The sequence below is a fragment of the Cydia strobilella genome, chromosome 9, assembly GCF_947568885.1.
Source record: "Cydia strobilella chromosome 9, ilCydStro3.1, whole genome shotgun sequence".
NCBI lineage: Eukaryota > Metazoa > Arthropoda > Insecta > Lepidoptera > Tortricidae > Cydia > Cydia strobilella.
Window position 1 is genome coordinate 11,687,974 of NC_086049.1, and position 21,571 is coordinate 11,709,544.

The window sequence follows — 21,571 nt, forward strand, 5'->3', positions numbered from 1 at the left end:
ACATTTTATTTGACACTGTAACTATAAGGCTGTTACAGTGACACTAATCTCAGGGCCAGAATCTTGTCAGGTGATAAAAATTCAAGCTACAGAAATAAAATAAGTCACACAAAAAATATTAATTTATTTCACATACAACAATATACAACCAACCATTCCATTGTTTGAAACAAGTTAACTTTACACATCTTACTTAAATAAAATTCATTCACAAAATTAGAACTAAAATGTCTCAAGGAAATCTTAATATGACTGAAACTAAATACACAAATCACCGACTACAATTTTACATCATCATAACTACCATAAAGCTGTCATCTGTTTACACATACCAAAATAAATGACATCATAGGCTATTGCTGTAACATTGAAAAGCATAACACGTGTACCTGTTACAAAAATCCATACTAATATTATAAATGTGAAAGTGTCTGCGTGTTACCTCTTCGCGCTTAAACCGCTGAACCGATTTAGTCGAAATTTGGTATAGAGATAATTTGAGTCCCGGGAAAGGATATAGGGTAGTTTTTATCCCAGAAATCAACCTATAAGGGGATGAAAAGGGGGGTGGAAGTTTGTGTGGGATTTCGATAAAAAGCAGATTGGATAAAAAATAAGCTACCCAAAGTGCTAACTCTACGCAGACGAAGTCGTGGGCTAAAGCTAGTACTTAATAAAAAAAAAGAGGTTTCCCAAAACGTAATTTAGCTCTCCTTACAGTGCTGAGACAGTTGAAATTAGAAACTTAAACTTCTTGTTTATTAGAAACTTCCATTAAGTAAGAGCTATAGTAACAAGTCCACATACTGTACACATAATAACTAACGTGCCCCTGTACATCTGATCAACTGCTGCATTTGGCTGTCAACAGCACCAAATCAAGTTGATCTATCTAGTACAAAGCACTATAATACCAAACAATCACAGCTTTGCTGATTATACTTCCCAAGGTTAAACTTAGTTTCATATTACGTTGATATAATTTAATTTAGTAAACCAGCGTTAGCCATGAATGTAAATGCATAAGTAACTTGCTTTAATTTTGTACAGTTGAACTACAAAACTGATTTTCATAAATGTAAAAAGATAGGTTATGGGGTGAAGGGAGGAGATACGGACACATATTATGATTCCTATGCGGGTCGAATCGGGGTCAACAATACAATAGAGTGAAATTTTCAACAGAGAAAATTTATGTGAAAATTCATTTAAATACATTTGCCTCAGACGAAGCACATCTACTCTACACAGACTGAGCTCGGCAATTCCGTGCGAGGCAGGCCGTTCTGTGTGGATCTGCCTAACCAGTCCACCAGATTAAAGGCCAGTTGTACCAACCACACTTGACGACCTGATTAACGGCAATCAGCAGTAAAATTTCAACCTTTAACTAGTGAAGTGTTTTTACGGTAAAGTCGGTAAACAATTAACTAATAAAGACTTAGGGTCGGTTGCACCAAACTGTTTGTCATCGTTAAAGAGTTCGTAAATTTTATTGTATGGAAATTTTTATAGTAAAGTTCCGCGGTGCGCCAGGTGACGTTGATCACTGTCAAGTGCAGATGGTGCAACTGGCAATTAGACGACGTACCACATTCTTTCGTCTGTGGTTAAGGGAAGAGACAGGCGGCTCAGTGCAAGCGACTCTTGTGTAGGTCCAACCGTCATTCCTCATCCTTGACGTCCTGCAGCAGAGTGCGGGCCAGGTTGCGCGCGCAGGCCAGGCGCAGCAGCTCGGCGCGCTCGCCGGCCAGGCTGTGCGCGCGCAGCTCCAGGCACAACATGATCTCGAACGTGTCCGCCGACGAGAACACGGGCTCGTCCGACTCCAGCAGGGGGAGGGTGTCGAGGAGGAGGGTTTCCCAGAAGCTGTTGGAAAATACAACCGTTTAGAAATGTCATTGGATCTGGGCACTGAGTAGCCTATGAAAAATTCAAGTTACAACATCTTCATACTATTTGACAGTAGTTATATAAATTATATAATGTGTTCCATACTCGCTAGGTAGAGTTTATTCACCCATGTTATTTCTTTCTGTCTCTAATTAATTACAAAATAATGCTTTAACTATCCAGGCTATCAAGCTTGCCAGCGTTAAACAATTAAACATACTATTTTTTTTTTTATTATTTACAAACAGTACTCACTAGTCTGGTGCAATTTTTGAGGCCAGTAGGGATATGAGCAACTTGGCAGCTTTCCTGAATTCCCTGTTCTTGTATAATCTGTGGAAGTCGCAGTATTTGCCTGAAAAAAATTAAAAAAAATTAATCGTTTACCTCACCATGACTTACGTCGGCGGCTAATAAAAAATATGCAGTCTTGCGTGGATGATCTGTTTGTAGGATATTTTTAGTATAAAATGGTGTAAACTGTTACTAAGTAGTGAGGTTTTTGGCGTAGTATTTTACAAGTAAGAATTAAAATATATGATGTCGCAGCAGATCCGTCCCTGCTACGCCCTGATTTCCACTGCTACGTTTAAGGTTCAAATTAAAACAAGGAATCTCACTTATTAACAATTTATTTCTACCTTAAAACGTCGCGAGCCTACGAGAACGTCGAAGGGTCAAAAGTCCGATAAGCCGTCTGATTTCTATTCCCGGTTGACGAAAGTAGTTGCTCCCACACGTTAGTACTTCCCTGGACCCGCTGTGTTGCTGTGAGCGATGAAGTGCTGAGGGACGTCAGCCGTGTTCAACCAGGGTCAGCACCAGGTCTTCAGGGTGAGCGCGCGCGTGTCATCGTCGGCCTTCTAGCCGTGTTATTACTGACTCTAATATCAATACATGTACTAAACGAGTACAGAAACTCAGGCAACTAACTACGCCTTTTTAAAATTTAACTTCGTATCGCCGCGAGTGCTGCGACGTGCACGGACGCTGCGAGAGAGCGACGTGCGTCTACGTTGAGCCTCAGAAACGAACGGTAGCAGGCCGCACGCTTCAGAATCTCAAATATGAGATTAAGGCCTAGCTCACTGAATAATACCGTTCTATGATGCAACACTTGCAGCAGGAACCCCACTGGGCCACTGCCGCCGCTGCCGCCGGGAGCAGATCCCTCGGCGGCAGACTGCCACACGAGGAATAAGTTCGTAGCGCGGTAACCGCAGCGGCAACGGTGGCCATGTATTAATACATCACTTACCTAACAGCAGCGCTCTGTGATGCAGCAGGAGCCCAGTGCCCGCCGCCGGCAGCAGGTCCCGGGCCGGCAGCCGGCCGCACGCGGTGTAGGCGCGCAGCGCGGCGTCGGCTGCGCGCGCGCACAGCGCCGAGTCGCGGCCGCGCATGCCCCACGCCAGCGCCGCGCCCGTGCGCCCGGCGGACAGGTGGCGCGCGCCCACGCACAGGCAGATCGAGCGCACTGGAATAACACCGTAATGCCCCGTTCACATCTATTCCAGTAGCACATATCTAATCCAGTGATCGAATCCAGCACTGAACTGGATCGAATCGTTTACATTGATTCCAGTCATTTTCATCATCCAGTGAATTTATGGAGACTGTTACCAAAAAAACAATATGTTTTAACTTTTTAACGTTTAATCCAGCACTGGATTGACGGTCCAATAGTAGTACCCCATAAACTCGAGATGCGGAAATCCTTTCCTTCAGGATTCGGTTAACACAATTTAGAATTAAGATTACAATTTGTTATAAAAAAGCTTTGGAGAAATGGAACACTTTTGCCCAAAACTGAATTATTTTAAAGCCATGGTAATGCCTAATGGCGTTATTCATAAACGCGTTACTAGCCTGAATTAGCTATGAATCGTTTGCCTTAATCTGTCATTTTGACTTATGTATTTGTAAGAAAGGGATAAGATAAACCATAATTTAACTAAATCAGGCCCATAAAGTTTTATGAAGTAATTACTTCAATTTGAGTGACTTGCAGTTCACTCACTTTACCGTACAGAACAGCACTCACCGACATTGTGTAGCCCGTACTTCTGCGCCTCAGCGGCGACCCGCAGCGCCCTGGTCTCCGTGGGCACCGGCAGGCGCGCCAGCAGCAGCTCGGCCCGCGCCGGGCCCTCGGGCGCGCACGCGCACAGGTACGACAGCCCCGAGCTCCACAGCGAGCCGTGCTCCATGAGCAGGCTGCCGTACTCCAGGATCAGGCTGTCGCGGAGGCGGCTGGTCACGCTGGAACCACGGTTCGAGTTCAGCTTTCGAATGTAAAGAACCTAAGCTAATGTACAGTCAACCAATTCGATTCCTAGTCTATTACTATTTACATGACAGCACTGTCATAGAAGATAAACAAACTGATTCATTATGAAATGGTTCTAGAGTTGCCTGGGTATCAAATTGGTTGACTGTACAGGGCACTGCATGGCTTAGTAGGATTTATTATGACTTTACACAAATGATTCAATCGATGATATTTAATCGGAACACACCACTACTCCTATGTTAATAAATATGTGTTCGTATATATTTGGCGACATTTTTTACTACCACCTATTTATATATTTTGTTGCAACAAAATAAAGTCTAGGTACTAATGGTCTGTTAGTACATTATTATGCTACAAGGTATCAGTAACCTTAGTGCCAATATGGCCTATATTTACGTAAAAAAAATTGAGCACTTACTCAGTCTGATGCTTATCTAAGATCTTCAGTTTGCCACAGTGGTACAGGATGTCTGTGAGATGTGTCGCGAACCAACCGTTATCTGATATCTGCTGAATTTCGTGAATCACCTGAAAATATTTAAATAATTGCGTTTTGTTGACAGCTCGTAACTATCGAAATATTTTTTAATATTAAATGTATATCTTGGTAATAAGTCTAGGTCATCCAGATGTAAATAGATTTGGCTTAATTTATTTTACATCATTACAGAGGACGGAAACGGCAATTCGAGAATGCTATTCCCGCAGAAACTTATACTCTGTCTAGCCATTTCCGTCAGTAGAAAAAGCGGCAAAATTAAAAAAAATTGACGCTAAGGGTAATCGTCGTCTCATAGAAAATTTTAATTTCGCGCCTGTTTCTACTGACAAAGTTGTTTGACAGACTATATTTCTGCATCAAGTATCCCTCAAATCTTAACTTCTTCCCGCCTTAATCGTTTTTATTTTTATACAAAATAAACAAGTAAAAAGTTGAAACTTTTCAAGGCAATTTTATGTAAGGATCAAGGCCTATTAGCTTCCTTGGAAAGATATGACCCCTTGTCGTTGTTGTTTGTTGATATATAGGAGTGCTTTGGCCTCCTAGAAAAAGTTGCCAGTAATAAAAATAAAAACATTTTGCTACAGCAACATTGCTCCCAACTCTGATTAAAATTTTCACGAATTTTAAACATTATTAATTATAAAACGGGACTTAAAACACTTAAAACTTAATTACACGCGATCAAGTACTGTTTTATTATGAATATTTGCTCCCAACTGTCTTTGTCTATGTTCATAAAATGTATGGAGGGAAGAAGGTAGCGGTAGAGCGGTACTACCACTTAGACTCTGAATCTGGAACTATGGACTACAGCAATGCATATAGAAAATGTGCTAAATGCGGAGCAACGGCTGTTGAAGATACATATTTGAGTGAAAACCACGACTTTAGTGACTTTAGTAGTTATAGAATTTAGAAGGAATCGTAACATAACTGGAAAGCGTATTAACCGTGAAGAAATGTATGAATGCAAGTTGGAGATCTGTGTAAAACGCCGTGTGTAAAGTTTAGTGTATCTGTGTGTGTGTGGTTATACTGTACTTTGCAAATACATATACGACAATAGTGTCAGGGTAGGCATGGCTAAAGTTATTTGTATTACTGAGAACCTTGTGAATGCGCTTTAATAAAGCCTATTTTTTATTGTCAGGGTATAATTTTCAGTGTATATTTCCATGTAAAAGGATCTTACCTGGTGCAGTTCCCCCTCGACCGCAGGCCGCAGCAGGTCGTGCAGCGCGCTGCGCCCCGCCCCGCGCATGCCGGCGCACGCGGCGGCGGCGGCGCGCAGCTCGTGCCGCTTCGCCCATGGCATGGTGAACACGGTCCAACCGCCGAGAATGTAGAGCCATGAGTCGTATTTGGATAGGATGCTCTCGAATGCAGAGTAATCGCCAGTTACGAGCTGGAACAAAATATGAAGTTTGAATATTTGTTTTGATACCATCAGGGCACATTCATTTATACGTTAACCACAGCATGGGCCACACAAATCTCGAAGATTTTCTAAATAATTCTAAATATTTTCATCTCAACACTTCTTTAAGAAATACAGAGAGCAACGAGAGCGCGCAAGCTCTCTGTATTTCTTAAAGAGGTGTCGAGATGAAGATCTTATTCCTACATGCGTGAAGATAGCTCCGTAGAAGGACATTATCGGCAGTGAACGCATATTTCGCCGGGCGAGTGAGAGATTACTGCGCAAAATCATCCAATTTTAAATACATTATTATTATTATTATAGCCCTTTATTCCATAAGAAGTTTTATATGGTTTTTGTATTTGTAATTTAAATGTTATCTTCTATATGGATCCCTCTTTGGGTGTAGGCCTCCTCCAATTTTATCCAATCATCTCTCTGCTTCGCTTTCTCCATCCATTGTTTTCCAGCTGTATGGACTATGTCATCTGTCCACCGTTTTTTTGGTCTTCCTATGGACCGTTTGCCTGCTGGTGCTTTCCATTTAGTGGTTATGTTGGTCCACCTTTTGTCAGTCATTCGGGCTACATGTCCTGCCCAGCCCCATTTAAGTTTTAAAGCACTTGTGAGGGCATCAGCAACCTTTGTTTTTTCTCTTATTGTTGTGTGTCTTATTTTTTGTATCTTCCTGAGTCCCATCATACTCCTTTCCATGGCTCTCTGTGTTGATCTTATTTTTTCTTTTACTTTATTTGTGTACACCCATGTTTGTGAACCATAGATCAGGCATGGCAGAAGACATGTGTCACTCACTACTTTCTTTAGGTTCAGGCTGTAGTCACCCTTAAGAATTTCTTTTAGTGACCAGTACTTATTCCAGGTAATATTCGCCCTTCTCGTAACCTCTTCTTCGTTGCTTGATTTTGAGAATGATACCTGCTTTCCTAGGTATATGTAGCTATTTACATACTCAATTGTTTTATTTTCCACAGTTATAGGTTTTTCATAGCTATTGGTCATTACTTTAGTTTTACTAGTATTCATCTCAAGTCCAACTTTACAGCTTTGTTCGGTTAGTGACCTTACCATGTTTTCTAGGCTTGTGGCGGATTCTGAGAATAGCACTATGTCGTCCGCAAATCGTAAGTGGTTTAGGTAACGACCATTTATCCTTATTCCGGTGTTACTCCAGTCCAGATTCCTGAATACTTCTTCTAACACAGCGATGAAAAGTTTGGGTGAGAGAGGGTCACCTTGCCTCACCCCACGTTCTATTTTTATTTCTTCTCCTCTTCTATCAAGTTTCACTGTGCTAGTGCAGTTTTTGTATACATTTTTGAGTATGTTGATGTATTTAGTGTTGACCTGAGCTGATTCCAGTGCATTCCATATAGAGTTGTGGCTTATAGTGTCGAAGGCCTTGCTGTAATCTATGAAGCATATATAAATTGGTACATTAAACTCTTTGTATTTTTCCAATATTTGTTCCAACGTGTGTATGTGATCCATAGTGCTAAACCCAGAGCGGAAGCCTGCTTGTTCTACCGCTTGCATATTGTCGATTGCTTTGGTTATTCTCCTTAGAATGATCGAAGTAAATAGCTTGTATGTGCTAGTTAGAAGGCTAATTGGCCTATAATTTCCTATATTCAAGGGGTCACCTTTTTTGTATATAAGGATTATTTCTGAGTTTCCCCACTGCTTAGGTATCTCGCCTGTGTCTAATATTAGATTAAACAGTCTTGTTAGGTAGTTAAGGAGTATCGGTCCTCCTATTTTTATTGCTTCGTTAGTTATGGAGTCAGGGCCTGGACTTTTTTCATTCTTTAGGAGTTTTATGTGGTTATACACTTCTTTCTCCTGTATACAGAGATCTTCTCTGAAAGTTGTGTTGTCGTAGCTGGTTTGTTTTGATTGTCCATCACTCTCTCTTCTTTTGTAAAGGTTTTTGTAGAAATTTGTTGCGGTGTCTATTACATCTTCTCTCGATTTTGTTTCAGTTCGATCTTCTTTTAGTTTTTGTATCCATGTGTTATATGTTTTTAGTTCTTTCCAGGCACGTTTCGTACTTCTGAACCTCTTAAGGTTTTGGGTTATTATAACTTTTCTGTGGTTACTGTAATCTTTTCTGATTGATTTGCTAACTTGCTTAAATATTGTGCTAAGCTCATGCCTTATTGCTCTAAATACATAATCAACATTTAGTATTTCATTTGGAGTTTGGAGACTTTAGTTGAAGTCACTTGTTGCAAAAGGCCAATTTAATTTGGATGTTACATTGGTATGAAATGGTTAAAGTTTTATTGACATGTAGGTATGTAGTGGATAAATTATTTGAAACTCACGTATTATTAAGTCGAATAAACGCTCGACATGTTCCGATCTAATTTTCGAGGATCTTCTTCTCAGAGCAATGACAATGAAAATGTTTGAATTTCATGGAAAAGGGATAAAAAGCAATCTATGAAAAGCAAACATTACTTTTGATGAAATCTTTATGCAAGTTAAACATTATTGCACAAACTTATACATATGTTGAGAAGTAATATCCTTAAACTCACCCTCATTATGAGTTCTAGGTGTCTCTGTGAGGCGACACTCCGGCTGCTCAGTTTCGAGCGGCACTCGGCCTGCCAGTGCTTCCAGGTTATTGTGAATTCTCCAGTTGATAGACCTCCATATACCTACAAATTATTAAAATCAAAAGTTTTTTGTTTAAAGCATAAGCAGCTATAAGTTTGTAATCAAAAGTGATATACATTAAATACATACTGGATTATAATTACTAACCGGTAATTTGATAAGTTCTATATTCTGTTGACATAAACAAAATTGCATGTTTCTAATTTGATATTCATTAGATAGATTTATATCTGTACAAAAATACATGGAAGAATAACTAGGATGTATTTTGCATGATGCAAAATAATGTGTGAAAAGACCAACGCATTGGCACACTATGCAGAAAATATATTTATGATACTTACACTGTAAATTGGCATACTTTTTAAAGAGTTATCAACCAGTTTAAACTCAGTAGTATCCGTAGCGGAGTGTAGCTTCAACAGTGCCCGTGCCACATCCACTCTCCCCTGCACAATCATGCCAATGACAGTGTCCCAGTACTCCGGGTGCTCCTCGGAGCCCCGCTCGCATGCATCCAGCAGTTGCGTCGCCATCTGCTCATGGCATGGAAAGTGGAACCGGACCCATTCAAGTAAAAATGGTAGTACATAATCTCCAGGGACATTGTCCACGTATAGGATCTCGCACAAGTGCCACACACACTCTATAGAGTAAAATATTGTTATACAAGTTAAGAGGTTGTTCTTTTCAACGCCATCGGTCTCTTTGGACGCAGCTTCTTGAAGGTTTTCAATGCACACTCGAATGATTGAACGATATTGGCGAGAGTGCTTCAAAAATTCAACATGGTTATCCAAATTTTTATTCGCTTCGGCTGCTGTTTGCAGGGACAAGAATGTTCCGTTGGATTCGTTTACTAATTTACGTAAAATTGGATGGAAAAGTAATATATCTTGACGAATGTTTAGAATTCTGTCATCACTCGTTGCTGGCGCACTTTTACTGGTAGCTTGACTTCTTGAAAATATTGAGAACTTATTCCCTTGTCTCCAAGTGCATGCTGCACGTCTTTCGAAACATTTGCCCGGCAAAACCTAAAAGAATTAGATTAATATTAGGAGTTTCATAAACATAACCTTAACTTAACAATCGGGTACTTACAAATGTTTTAGCACGGTTTATGATCTCAATTTCACAAGCATCTGCTGGATTTTGTAAGAAACTGGAAATATTCATTTTCTTTGATACACACAGTTTATTTATGACAAAACTGCTAATTCTTTAAAGTTTAAACGATTACAATCGCTGGACCGTTTCATTTCATAGTTTTTTTTTTTCGCCCATACATCATAGATATTTTCCATAGATGTGCTACGCGTGCGCGCGGGACAGAACATACACAATGCGATAAAATTAAAAACACGTTATAACATTCCTGACAACATACCAAAAACAACCTACGTAATTTGGTCGGGTTATTTGTTACCTCACCATAAAATAGTATATAATAGTAAGTGACATTTGAAAGTTTATAAAGTTGGTCAAGCAAATCTTGTCAGTAGAAAAAGGCGCGCAATTAAAAATTTCTATGGGACGTTATCCCTTCACGCCTACATTTTTAAAATTTGCCGCCTTTTTCTACTGACAAGATTTGCTTGACCAGCTTTAGTTTAGTTTTTCTTAATTCTTATTTACTGCCAATTTGGTTTTTTTTTTGTTGTACTAGCTATCAAGTCAGGCCCTTGTTCATTTCGTAAACAAGTTCTTTGACAATCGTGTGAAAAACCCTTTACTGTTCAAAACAGCTTTCATGATCTTTCGTATTTTACATTCTATGGAAGGATTGGAAGGAAACAGTCAGTGAACATTCGTAATAATTAGTATTTACTTTTTAACATAATAGTTTGGTGCAACAGTTTCTAAAAGCGGATTACAAAAATAAAATACTATTAATTATGAAACCTTATTGTGTTGACAAGCAATAACTTCAAATAATTTTTTACAAGACAGATGTTTGACCGGAGGACTTGTTGGAGGACATGTTGATTTGGTCACGAATGAAACGATATTTGTCAATTCGTCAGTGTAATTGTTTAGACAGGAATTAAACAAAATTAGACAGTAAAATCTGAATAATATCGTGTTGTGTTACGTGTTAGCCGTATAATGTGTGATTTTTATTTACGGCGATAAGTCGGACAAAAGGAAACGTTTACTAATCATCAGTGACAATCTTACTTGGTGAGTGTTTTTGGTGTTGCATCGAAATTTTGCCTGTCACTAACTTTCTATGTAGTAATTGGACCGCGGAACGGTTTCTTGCACTGTATTTTAAGAACCTTCGTCCAGCTATGTGATTTATCTTGTTCCTATAGTCACGTTACCTCAACAAAAAATATTTCTCAGAAACTAGTAGATACAGTGAGTAACAGTAGTTAGATGAGTATTCAGGACAGGGTATCCTCGTATGTAGCCGAGAATATTTTTCCTGACGTCACTCCTTAGCAGTATTTAGCGTTCAATGTAGTGATAATGTTGATAAACTTTATCTGTAAGTGATAGTGCTATCATGTATGTTTTACAGCACTTAGACATTATTCAGAGGTGACTGTCAGTTTTAATAAAACAGCCTTGTTTACTGTGGTAGTGATTTGGATCAATTTTACAAACGTGTAAGTTTATAAATACACATTTCTTGGCTTTAACTGGCTTACCTAATACAGTAACATTATTTATTACTAACTTTTTCCTTGCACTAGTCAGTTATTTACCTTCATTATAAGAGGATTCTTTATAATTATAAATGCATACTCATTCTTTGTTTTAATCAGGTTAATTTGTAATAATAAATAAAATAAGGACTTTAAAACCCTCTATTTATTTTATTCATAAAACCTCATAACATAACTCATCTGTTTTCTGCCAAATTTAATACCTATTTTTATGATTCAATAACAAATAACAATGTAAATTAAAGACAAAAACTTACTAACTTCATTGAATATTAATGTGAAACACAAAGAAAAATCATTGTTGGCTTCAATTGTACCATGAAGGACATAGTTGCAAAGTCAGCTGATGCTCTTAAAAAACCATCACCATCTTTACAACAAGTTCTTTGTAAATTAACGCTGACAACCTGTTTTATTAATTAGTAAACAGGTTTTAGATTATTACTTTTTAACCTCTAAATCTCTCTAAATGGATATTCTACCTAGGTACCGCAGTTTGAGACTTGTCTATACATATACATGGCATTAAATATCTGAAAACGAACATTGAGGTCATTTAAATAAACTCATTATTAAAGAGTTTTAAACTTATAGGACATTCTTACACAGATCGACTAAGTCCCACGGTAAGCCCAAGGAGGCTTGAGTTATGGGTGCTCAGACAACAATATATATAATATCTAAATACTAACACATAGAAAACATCCATGACTCAGGAACAAATATTTGTGCTCCTCACACAAATAAATGCCCTTACCGGGATTCAAACCCAGGACCATGGGCTTCACAGGCAGGGTCATTACCCACTAGGCCAGACCGGTTGTCATAGTTTAAAGAACATAAAAATATTTACTTGCTTTCAGGTTTGCATATAGTTATCAGAATTGACTTAATTATTAATTGCATGCAAAGAAATTAACTTATTATTTCAACAAAATTAGATACTACACCATTAAAAGTAAAGTTATCAGGCCTAAAAAACAGTATATGCAAATCAGGGTAAAACAGGCAAATCCATTTAGTTCTGAAAGATTGGCCTCCCATAAGACCCATTTTGCAGCGCCTAAAATAACTGACTAAAATGTCATAACTGTCAACTTTGGCAGTAGCAAGATGCATATAGCTTGTTTACACTCTCTTCAAAGTCTCTTTCCTCTACAAAGCGGGAAATGCTGAGATTGGCTACAACCATACCGCTACGAAAACGTTGGCAGTGAATGCGTTAACTCTGCACCAACTTTAACAGATCAAAATTTGGGCATGTCATTATAACTCATCTCTTCATAGAAATTTGAAATGAATCATGCATGCAGAGTTAGCTTGGTCCGACCCGATTTTGTAACTGGCTGGCTCATAAGCCGTTTATTTTTTTTGTTTATAATTAAAGGTAATAATCTAAATAGCGTCAATATATTACAATATTAATATAAGTATAACATTCTGCTGTGATGGTTAAATCTAGTAAAGCAGGCCACTGACGAGCTTTTTGAACAGCAACAGGAAATATTTGGTTGAACCATGATATTTCAGTAAAGTAAAAACAGTAAAATCACCTATGTGTAGCATGTATTCAGAACAATACAACCCATTGTGTACAGGACATCTACCCAGTCACTATAACAAATGTCATACACATACTTAAATAGCGTGCGAATTTCTAATACGTTTAAAACAACCAAAGACATGTAACTCCGTTTAAGATGAATAAGGAAAAAACGTGCCTCGGAAATCAAGAAAAAGTCAGTCTCTAATAGATGGCGCCACACCTTTGGCCTATACTCGGCTAGATGGTGTTGACGATACCGTTTTAATATTTAACAATTTTAACACGTATCAGTAGAATGGGTCAGTCATATAAAAATTATTATCAATCATCATTGTCTATAGGTAGGTTAAGTCCTACTGGTGGGGCCTGCGTCCTTTTACGAATGAAAGTGCTTGGGCTGTCACCACAATTGCCTGGCTAAATTTCCTCATAAATACACTTTTCTATCACAGGGTAAATATGTACAAAACATGATTCATATAAGCTTAGAAAAACTTTCATGCAAGCCAGGATTCGAACCCACAACTCCGGTTTCAAAACACTAGTACCTATGCCTAACTTGGCTGCCATACTTAAATTATAAATCAGAGCCTCAGAGGTCCAAATTAGACCTCAGAATCCTGACTATAAAACCATTCTGTTTTGCCAAATTTGGTCGCAAAGGAAATTGATAAGGCACGACTTAGCCGATAAGAGTTTAGAGGTGAATAACACCGATGTTTGTGTCACATTCGCATTGTTAGCGACATTAAGCACTTACTTAAATTACGTGCCAGTACGTAAATACCGAGATTTTGTAAAGCAAAATTTGGTTTGGCTTGTTTTTTGAGACGAAATACAAAACAATCAAGTAACTACATAACTATTTTCTGCAGATATTTAGATTATGTATAGGTAGTAAATTTTTAGCTAGTAAATTAGCTACATTGCCTTAAAGACTTCGCTTTCGCCTTGTCTTTGATTAAATCTTTTATCGAGGTTCCATCTGTACACGAAAGGTGCCAAAATCGTCGCACTAGGCCGAGGGCGGTATTGTCATTTGGTTGGGCAGACCTACCACCCCGTTCTCGTACCCTTGTTGAGACCCGAGATATGCGTTCAGATCTTCCCGCCATCTCGGCTTTGGCCTGTCACGTCGTCACCTTCTTGCCTTGAGAAACCTTACTCTTGGTTAAACCCAGAATTGTTCCTCTAAAGTTAATATACTAACGTTAAAAGACAACTTTATTACCAATGTTACAAGCACTCACGAGGTCGGCTAGTTAGCACCGGAGCCTTGACCTCTTACCTTATGCCTCGCTCTATTGATTTCTCGTATCACACCTATTTTTAGGTAAATCTGATTTGCTGGCCTTGATGGTATAGCCGAACGTTTAGAATGAACTCTCAAAAGGAGGATCATTGTCTCGAAAAATTTCTCTGTTACGGGAATATTCATCGTTAACAATAACAACGCAAGGAAATTTGTGTCTCTCAATTTTTTTTGTGTCTTTTCTAGTTTCTCTTATCTACGAGTGAAGGTCTGTGAGGTGTGTGCTACTATATTGGCAGATAATTATAACTCCAAAGTACTCAAAAACACATGAAGCTCCCAATTCAACATTAGTTGCGTGAAGAATGACGTGAAACATGACGTACGGTTCTATCGCCAGTACAAAGTGCAATCTGATAGGTATTTAGTCACTGTTTACTCGCCGTAGAGGATGCGGAAATTGGAAACTCATTTGCGATCCTTTTTCAAATCTGCAATATGTACCTAGTCGGCTCATAAGTTCTGTCACTGGCCTTTAAAATTTAAATTTGGAACTCCTAAAACAAAAACCGTTCTGCATTTGAATTTCGAATCTTTATTACATATTTGAGTAGTATAATTTTGCAATTTTCTGTTTTCTTCAACATGGAGTGGACGCTTAAAGATAGCCGTACCGCAATAATTGCACTATATCGTTGTGGTCACTCGCCGACTAAAATTTTTAAGCTACTTGAAAATTTAAAATTCTCTCTAAGATTTGTGTATCGTACCATAGAAAGATACAGTGAGGTCTCTAGTTTAAATGACAAGAAAAGAAGCGGTCGTCCGCGTACAGCTAGGACTCCAGCGGTTGTACAAGCAATTAGGGCACGCATTGCCAGAAATCCCGCTAGGAAACAAAAAGTTATGGCCCTCCAGATGGGTTTGAGCAAAAACACGGTGAAAAGAGTGCTTAATCAAGACATGAGACTTCGTGCTTATAAACGAAAAACTGGCCATCTTCTCAATGGTCGGCTTAAAGCTTTAAGGCTTAAAAGATCTAAAGCTTTATTGAAGAAGTACGCTAAAAATAAGCACCGTTGTATACTGTTTTCGGACGAGAAAATTTTTGACATGGAAGAAAACTGTAATAAACAAAATGATAGAGTGTACGCTCGCAATAGTAAAGAAGCGTCTAATAGCATTCCCCGTATTCAAAGAGGTCATCACCCTTCATCTGTGATGGTTTGGCTGGGAGTTTCTTATGCGGGCGTCACTAGTATGCATTTTTGTGAGAAAGGAGTAAAAACTAGTGCCAAAGTGTACCAAGACACGGTGTTGACTAATATTGTGAAACCACTATCCCATACGATGTTTCTAAACCAGCATTGGGTTTTCCAGCAGGACTCTGCTCCGGCCCATAAGGCAAAGTCTACACAAGCCTGGCTCGCCTCCAATAAAATCAACTTTATACGGCATGAAGATTGGTCCTCCTCTAGCCCAGATCTTAATCCTTTAGACTATAAAATATGGCAGTATTTAGAGGAAAAGGTGTGCTCAAAACCTCATGCAAATCTAGACTCGCTGAAAAAATCTCTTGCTACGGCAGTGGCCAATATCGACATGAAAGTGGTGCGTGAATCCATTGACGACTGGCCACGAAGACTTCAAGCCTGTGTAGATAATTATGGCGGTCATTTTGAATAAATGTTATACATTTAGATTCTCTAGTTTATAAGCTTTCAAACGCTGTACAAATTATACGGAATAAACTTAAACTTTTGATTTTATTTGATACTATGTATATGACAGAACTTATGAGGCGACTAGGTAATACTGTTTCTGTATAAAAATATAATTGGTCTTTTGACTTTATTTTTAAATAATTTTTAGTAAGTAATATAATTTTTTATTTTTTATTTTTATTTATCGTATGGCGGTTACACGCTGGTTACCAAAAAATACAATAAAGATTCAAAATGTACAAGTAAGCAGATAATAAAAACAAAATTTTATTACGAATGACTGACAGTCTATCGGTCCACCTCTTAATTTTGGAAGCCCAATTAGCCACAATCGTACAATTACGTTCTCTCTCAAATGGAATATTAACTAGACCAAAGATAGATATAACTCCGTAATAGATGTTTACAGTCTAAGGAAAAAACGTGCCTCGAAAATTAAGAAAATTTGATTCTCGTTCAGAGGGCGCCACTAGTTTTGGCCCACTGTCGTATAGATGGCGTTGACTGTTTCGTTTGTTATTTAACAATTTTAACGCATATCAGTGAAAGAACATGGGTCAAAATCATAAAAATTATTAATGCATTTAAAAAAAATCATTTATCTATATTTAAATACATTTTATTTTATTTATTATAAATACATTTTATCGTATTTTTATAAATCTTAATTTTAAGTTTTAAAGTGTGTCGACAGATGGCAGTGAATTTACTGGGGTTACAAAATTTACTATGACAGTACCGCTCTAGTATAAGGTACTCTATGACTAGACGAACGTAGGAACGTACAAACTGGGAGGTACGTAGATTTCAAAGGGTTTGTATTGCAGCAGTTTCGTTCAATCTGATTCATACGCTCAGACGTTCACAACATTTGTTTGCAACCTTTAGTCAGTATACAAACGATAGTCCATTGGAACGCGATCATAACATTCACAACATAACTCTCAAGACCCCAATGATAACGCTAGTACGCTAACGCAAAACGGCAAATAGGTAGTAGGTACGAGCTTTTAAAAATGACTTGTCAAACTATCAAGCTAGGAATAGCTTTTCGCAGCATCACTGAATCTATGGGGGACTTGGTCGCTTAGGTCGTTTTCTACCCAATGTCGGTCGTCGACCTCTGCGCTCGCGCACCTGTACCGTAACACCTAGGGCTGATGTTGCGATGGCGTGACGTTCGCACTATGTGGTCATTTGTCAATTCTGATTTGCAAACAGACTAAGTTGGACTTTGGTGCCTTAGCAATTATACAGTCATGGTCACGGTCACTTTTCACTTCATTTCAATGAAGTAACGTGAAAAAGTGTCTACGCGTTTATGACCGTAAGCTATACCGTGTACTTACATTCGTCTTGCCTTTCCTTCCAATCATTGGTATAATTTCATGAAAAGGGGTGTTACAATTGCTAGATTTAGGTGGATACATTATAAATAAATGTCGTATTTTCTATAAAAAGGGACCTTATTGTCGATGGCGCTTACGCTATTATTAACGACGCTCCGATATAAACACAATGCCGCGCGACGCTGTGCGCCGTAAGCGCCATCGACAATAAGGTCCCTTTTCATAGAAAATGTCCCAAATTAACTTTTAAATTAGAAAAAAATAAAAATTAAGCAAAATAAAGAAATAAAAGATGCATTACTATACTAAATAGTCATTGGTTTTGTGGCTAAACGACGATCTTTTCCACATTGATTATCCAAAATAACAGAAATAAGAAAAAATACTGAACAATTAATACATCTCTATAAGTTTATGGAAAAAAATACGTTCGTAGATTATAGTACCCAAAAAATTGTTTCTTAAATGCAAGTTACCAATATTGTAAGGAAATGGTAGGACTTACGTCCAATGGTACTGAAAATGTTTTATTTTTTGTACATTTACGACCTTTTGCTATTATAATAAGATTAATAAGGTATACATTCCAATCAGTTTAAAAGAGCTCAGAAAGCTAAGAGCAAGCCATCAACAGGCATCAGTTTATTCAAAGAAACAAGAAAGTTATGATTTTTTTTCTCGAAACTAGTGTTTTTTGGCTCTCCTGAAAAATCGCGTTTTGTCCCTTTGAGCCTACGGTAGTCGATATATTATCCAATTAAAAACACATTCCTTCATAATATTATTATTTACGATAGCTTCGCCTTTGGCATCGCTCAGGGCGCGCCGTCTGCGTCGTAAGGCTTCCTCCCACTAACCGTGTTAAGTCACCCCTCTAAGGCTTGTCTCACATAATTCAGCACTTTATAAGGTTTTCATCGCTTTTTGCTTCGATCGTAACAGCTGTCATTTTATTAGAATTTTACAACTTAAAAGTAATTTTAATGAGATAACAACTTACGGGCAAGATTGAGGGGAAAAGACGCAGGAAGGCCCAGGCCCGGGCTCACATATCTCAGCCAAATAAAAGATAAAGTCTCGGTCGTGTCGTACGACGGAGTCAAAAGGCTGGCCCAGCAAAGAGAAGAGTGGCGGTTACTCCACCGACAAGAACATAGCTCTTAAATATTGATGATGATGAACAACTAACCCTCAGCAAGCTATTAAGAATGCACGCTAGTTAGCTTATTAATTGCATGGTTTTCATTGGAATTATTGTGGATGTTTATAGTATTGCTTCAATATTAGAGATAAGTCAATTTTACAATTTTAGTTATCTATTCGTCTAAGAACAATAGTTTTAACTTTGACACGCTTGTAGCTGGAACGCAATAATATTTAACGAAACACGTATAGACGATCACTGGCATTAATATGATACCGTGGATGTTACATGCATGCTTTTGTAATTGAAATAAATCCACCTACATTTTATATAAAAACATGTATACCAAAATACATAACTATGAATGTGCAGTACATATTGCGTTAGAGTTAGAACAAACGAAGTTGGCAGCGATTTTGATAGGCCAGACCGGACCGTGCAAGTGTTATTTAAACGTCATAATTTCATAGAAGTTTGACGTTTAAAATAACACTGACTTGCAGAGTCTGGGCTATCAAAATCACTGCCAACTTAGCTTGATCTAACTCTTATGAATGACTTCTTGTCTATCGGGAGCCAAAATACTATGAGGACAGCGTATGAAGCTAAACTACTTTCAACGCTAGTGTTTTAGGTATATTTATTATAAATATGCGAACCATAATAATTTATCTTATGTTGCACCTAATGTTCAGTGTCAACCAAGCTTAAGAACCGCCTTCGCTTCACTCAGTAACCCCTAGCCTGCCGGCTCGCTACATTTCGTGCACAAATGACAAACACTTCTTACTTTTGGCTAGTTGTGCGTAGTTTTCAGATATATATAATTATAATTAGAGCATGTGTGTACATTATTATAGTGATATAGTATAAAATGTTTAACGGTGATTTATTTATTTACTAACACATATGATGGGTTTTCTGCTTATGATGCGGCGTCAAATAATTTTTCAGGCTTTTATTTAGTTTAACTACTCTCTATTGTTTGTCTGTTTGTGATTAAACGAGATAAATATCCAAATTATGATGTCTAGTTGGACTAAACATTTGCTTATTTGTTGCGGATCATAATGTAATATTATAATATTATTATACTGGCCATGAACATGATAGTGACGCCAAGGGACTTTTTAAACATCAAATTTGCTACATAAAATTGTTGTAGATCAGTCTGTAGAACACCAAAGTCCAAATCCTAGTTTAAATTTCCTAACATTCCGAAGCCAGAAGAGTCTTGGTTCTGGCTCTGAGGTGTAAAACAAATATAGAAAAACAGTCGGTACTTATACCGATGCTATGCTTAAAAAGTCCCAGGGCCACATATGTAAAATTGGACTGCGTGCCTAATTGTTTACAGGAGCTTATATTACAATTGTTACTCGTACTGAAAAAACTTGACGTCAGCATGTTGTTATTCTGATATCCATTAACAAATGGTTTGCACGTTGTATATTCAAATTTGTATGAATGTTTATGTTGTTGGCAGAAATCGCGGCACCACGTTACTTCGGCGTTTTTTGAGTTAACAAATAACCGTGAAAAGTAAGTCCAAAGTAGTAAATCTCAACGTTTATCCATTTAGACATTGCACTTTGTCAGCTTCTTAATGCTATAAAGAATTGGCGTAACAAATGTTTGACCGTTATCATGAAAATTATTTTCTTTATACACATCTGTTTACAAAGTTATCATTTTATATCAGTTAATGTACGTATTGTAAACATGACTCGTTTGATTTACAACACCATTTTTTCTTATATTATTGCCATGAGCACGCACACTATATTTACTTTTATTTATGACATAGCTAATAGATAATGTTCGTGACTTCGGTTTCGTTAATCAATAATCACACTCCCATACAAACTTTCACTACCTATTTTAGTACTTTAGTAAAAGATGATGTTTGAAATCAAAATGTGTGCCAAATTTTATCTACACTTGCTTAGTTGCTAGAAAGAGTTCCAATTAAATATCAAACATCTCTCCATCGTCACAAAATTATGCGATTGTGCCATCATTAAGGTATTCCAAGAATATGAGTTGATACCTCAATTAAGTGACTTAAGCCTGTTAATTATTTTTAGGGTAATAAAATAAGATAAGGCATTGTCCAAGACCTAACAATATATGTAATGTATTAACATAAAACTACTAGTAATATAGTGGAACATTAATATACTAATGCAGGCACGTATTGTAGACAATACGGCCACATATCTGTAGTAAATGTTCTCATAGAAATGGCCGTAAATTCCCTGCCTGCGTGCAATTCAGTAGTGATAGCATCAATATGTAAACTTCCGCTATAATCACCAATCAGGTCCATTATATCTGCGTCCCGCGGGTCACTAGCCGCGTAACCGTCTTTGTTTACGCACACCCGAAACCCGAAATAGTCTCTTTGTAGCTTTGTACTGCGGAACATGGATTTAAATAAATATAACAAGGTTGAATGCTTTGCCTTTATCCTGGATTCAAAGTTAAGTGAAAATTGTCATATGTATTTGCAAGGCGTTCATCTCCGTGGGCTGTTTCACAAATCTGGCCCTAATTGGCTCAGCAGGCGTATTATGGAAGCGCGTGCATGACAGATATTTTGTTTATTTTACGTATATGGTTTCTCAGTCTTAAGTCTCATAGGATGTTCTTATATTGGAGGTATGTAGACTATGGATCAGACATATTTTAAGATACGAAAGATGTGAAATGGTATCATAGGGAATCTATGTAATTTAATTTAATCTTACCTATCTTAAGTTGGCCACAATTGTTTACAAATAGAATTACTGTATGCAATTAAATTTCACAATATCTTTCCAAAGCTAATCCAATACTTCTATGCAATTAACGATGTCAATTAATCTGCCAACAAACTGTCTTGCAGTTTGGCAGAAGAATTAATGTAAAAGAAAACAAAGCGGTGCGCTGCTGCGATCCCCGGCGTTGCGCGATGAAAACTACAAAGTTTCATGATGGTATCAAAATCGCGCGATTTTTACACATTCAATACGATTTTTAATACAGTTGCTCAAAAAGTGCTACTTTACGTAGCTGTTTAGCGTTCGCAAAATTGGTTTTTGCGAACTAGTGCTTTTTACTTTTCCAGCTTTTCTACCTATAA

The 21,571-nt window shown here is 37.7% G+C and overlaps 2 protein-coding genes across 7 annotated transcripts in view; one reads left to right on the forward strand and one right to left on the reverse strand.

Annotated features, from left to right (window-relative positions):
• Positions 1–108: 108 nt before the first annotated feature.
• On the reverse strand, positions 109–10,025 carry LOC134744297 (nuclear pore complex protein Nup85). Its single transcript, XM_063678064.1, has 9 exons — positions 9,862–10,025; positions 9,102–9,794; positions 8,676–8,798; positions 5,887–6,099; positions 4,608–4,717; positions 3,938–4,155; positions 3,152–3,370; positions 2,149–2,248; positions 109–1,869 (listed from the first exon to the last, which is right to left on the reverse strand). The coding sequence occupies exons 1-9, from the start codon at positions 9,934–9,936 to the stop codon at positions 1,665–1,667; spliced, it is 1,956 nt and encodes a 651-aa protein (XP_063534134.1). The 5' UTR covers positions 9,937–10,025; the 3' UTR covers positions 109–1,664.
• Positions 10,026–10,698: 673 nt separating this feature from the next.
• Positions 10,699–21,571, forward strand: part of LOC134744298 (epsin-2) — a 32,381-nt gene continuing 21,508 nt past the window's right edge. For 2 of the 6 annotated variants that reach the window (XM_063678067.1, XM_063678068.1), the window contains exons 1-2: positions 10,700–10,941; positions 19,934–19,989. The gene's annotated coding sequence lies outside the window, so the exon portion shown is untranslated. Of the gene's footprint in view, positions 10,942–19,933; positions 19,990–21,571 lie in introns of all 6 variants that reach the window. The other 4 variants (XM_063678069.1, XM_063678070.1, XM_063678065.1 and 1 more) reach the window with 3 other exon arrangements.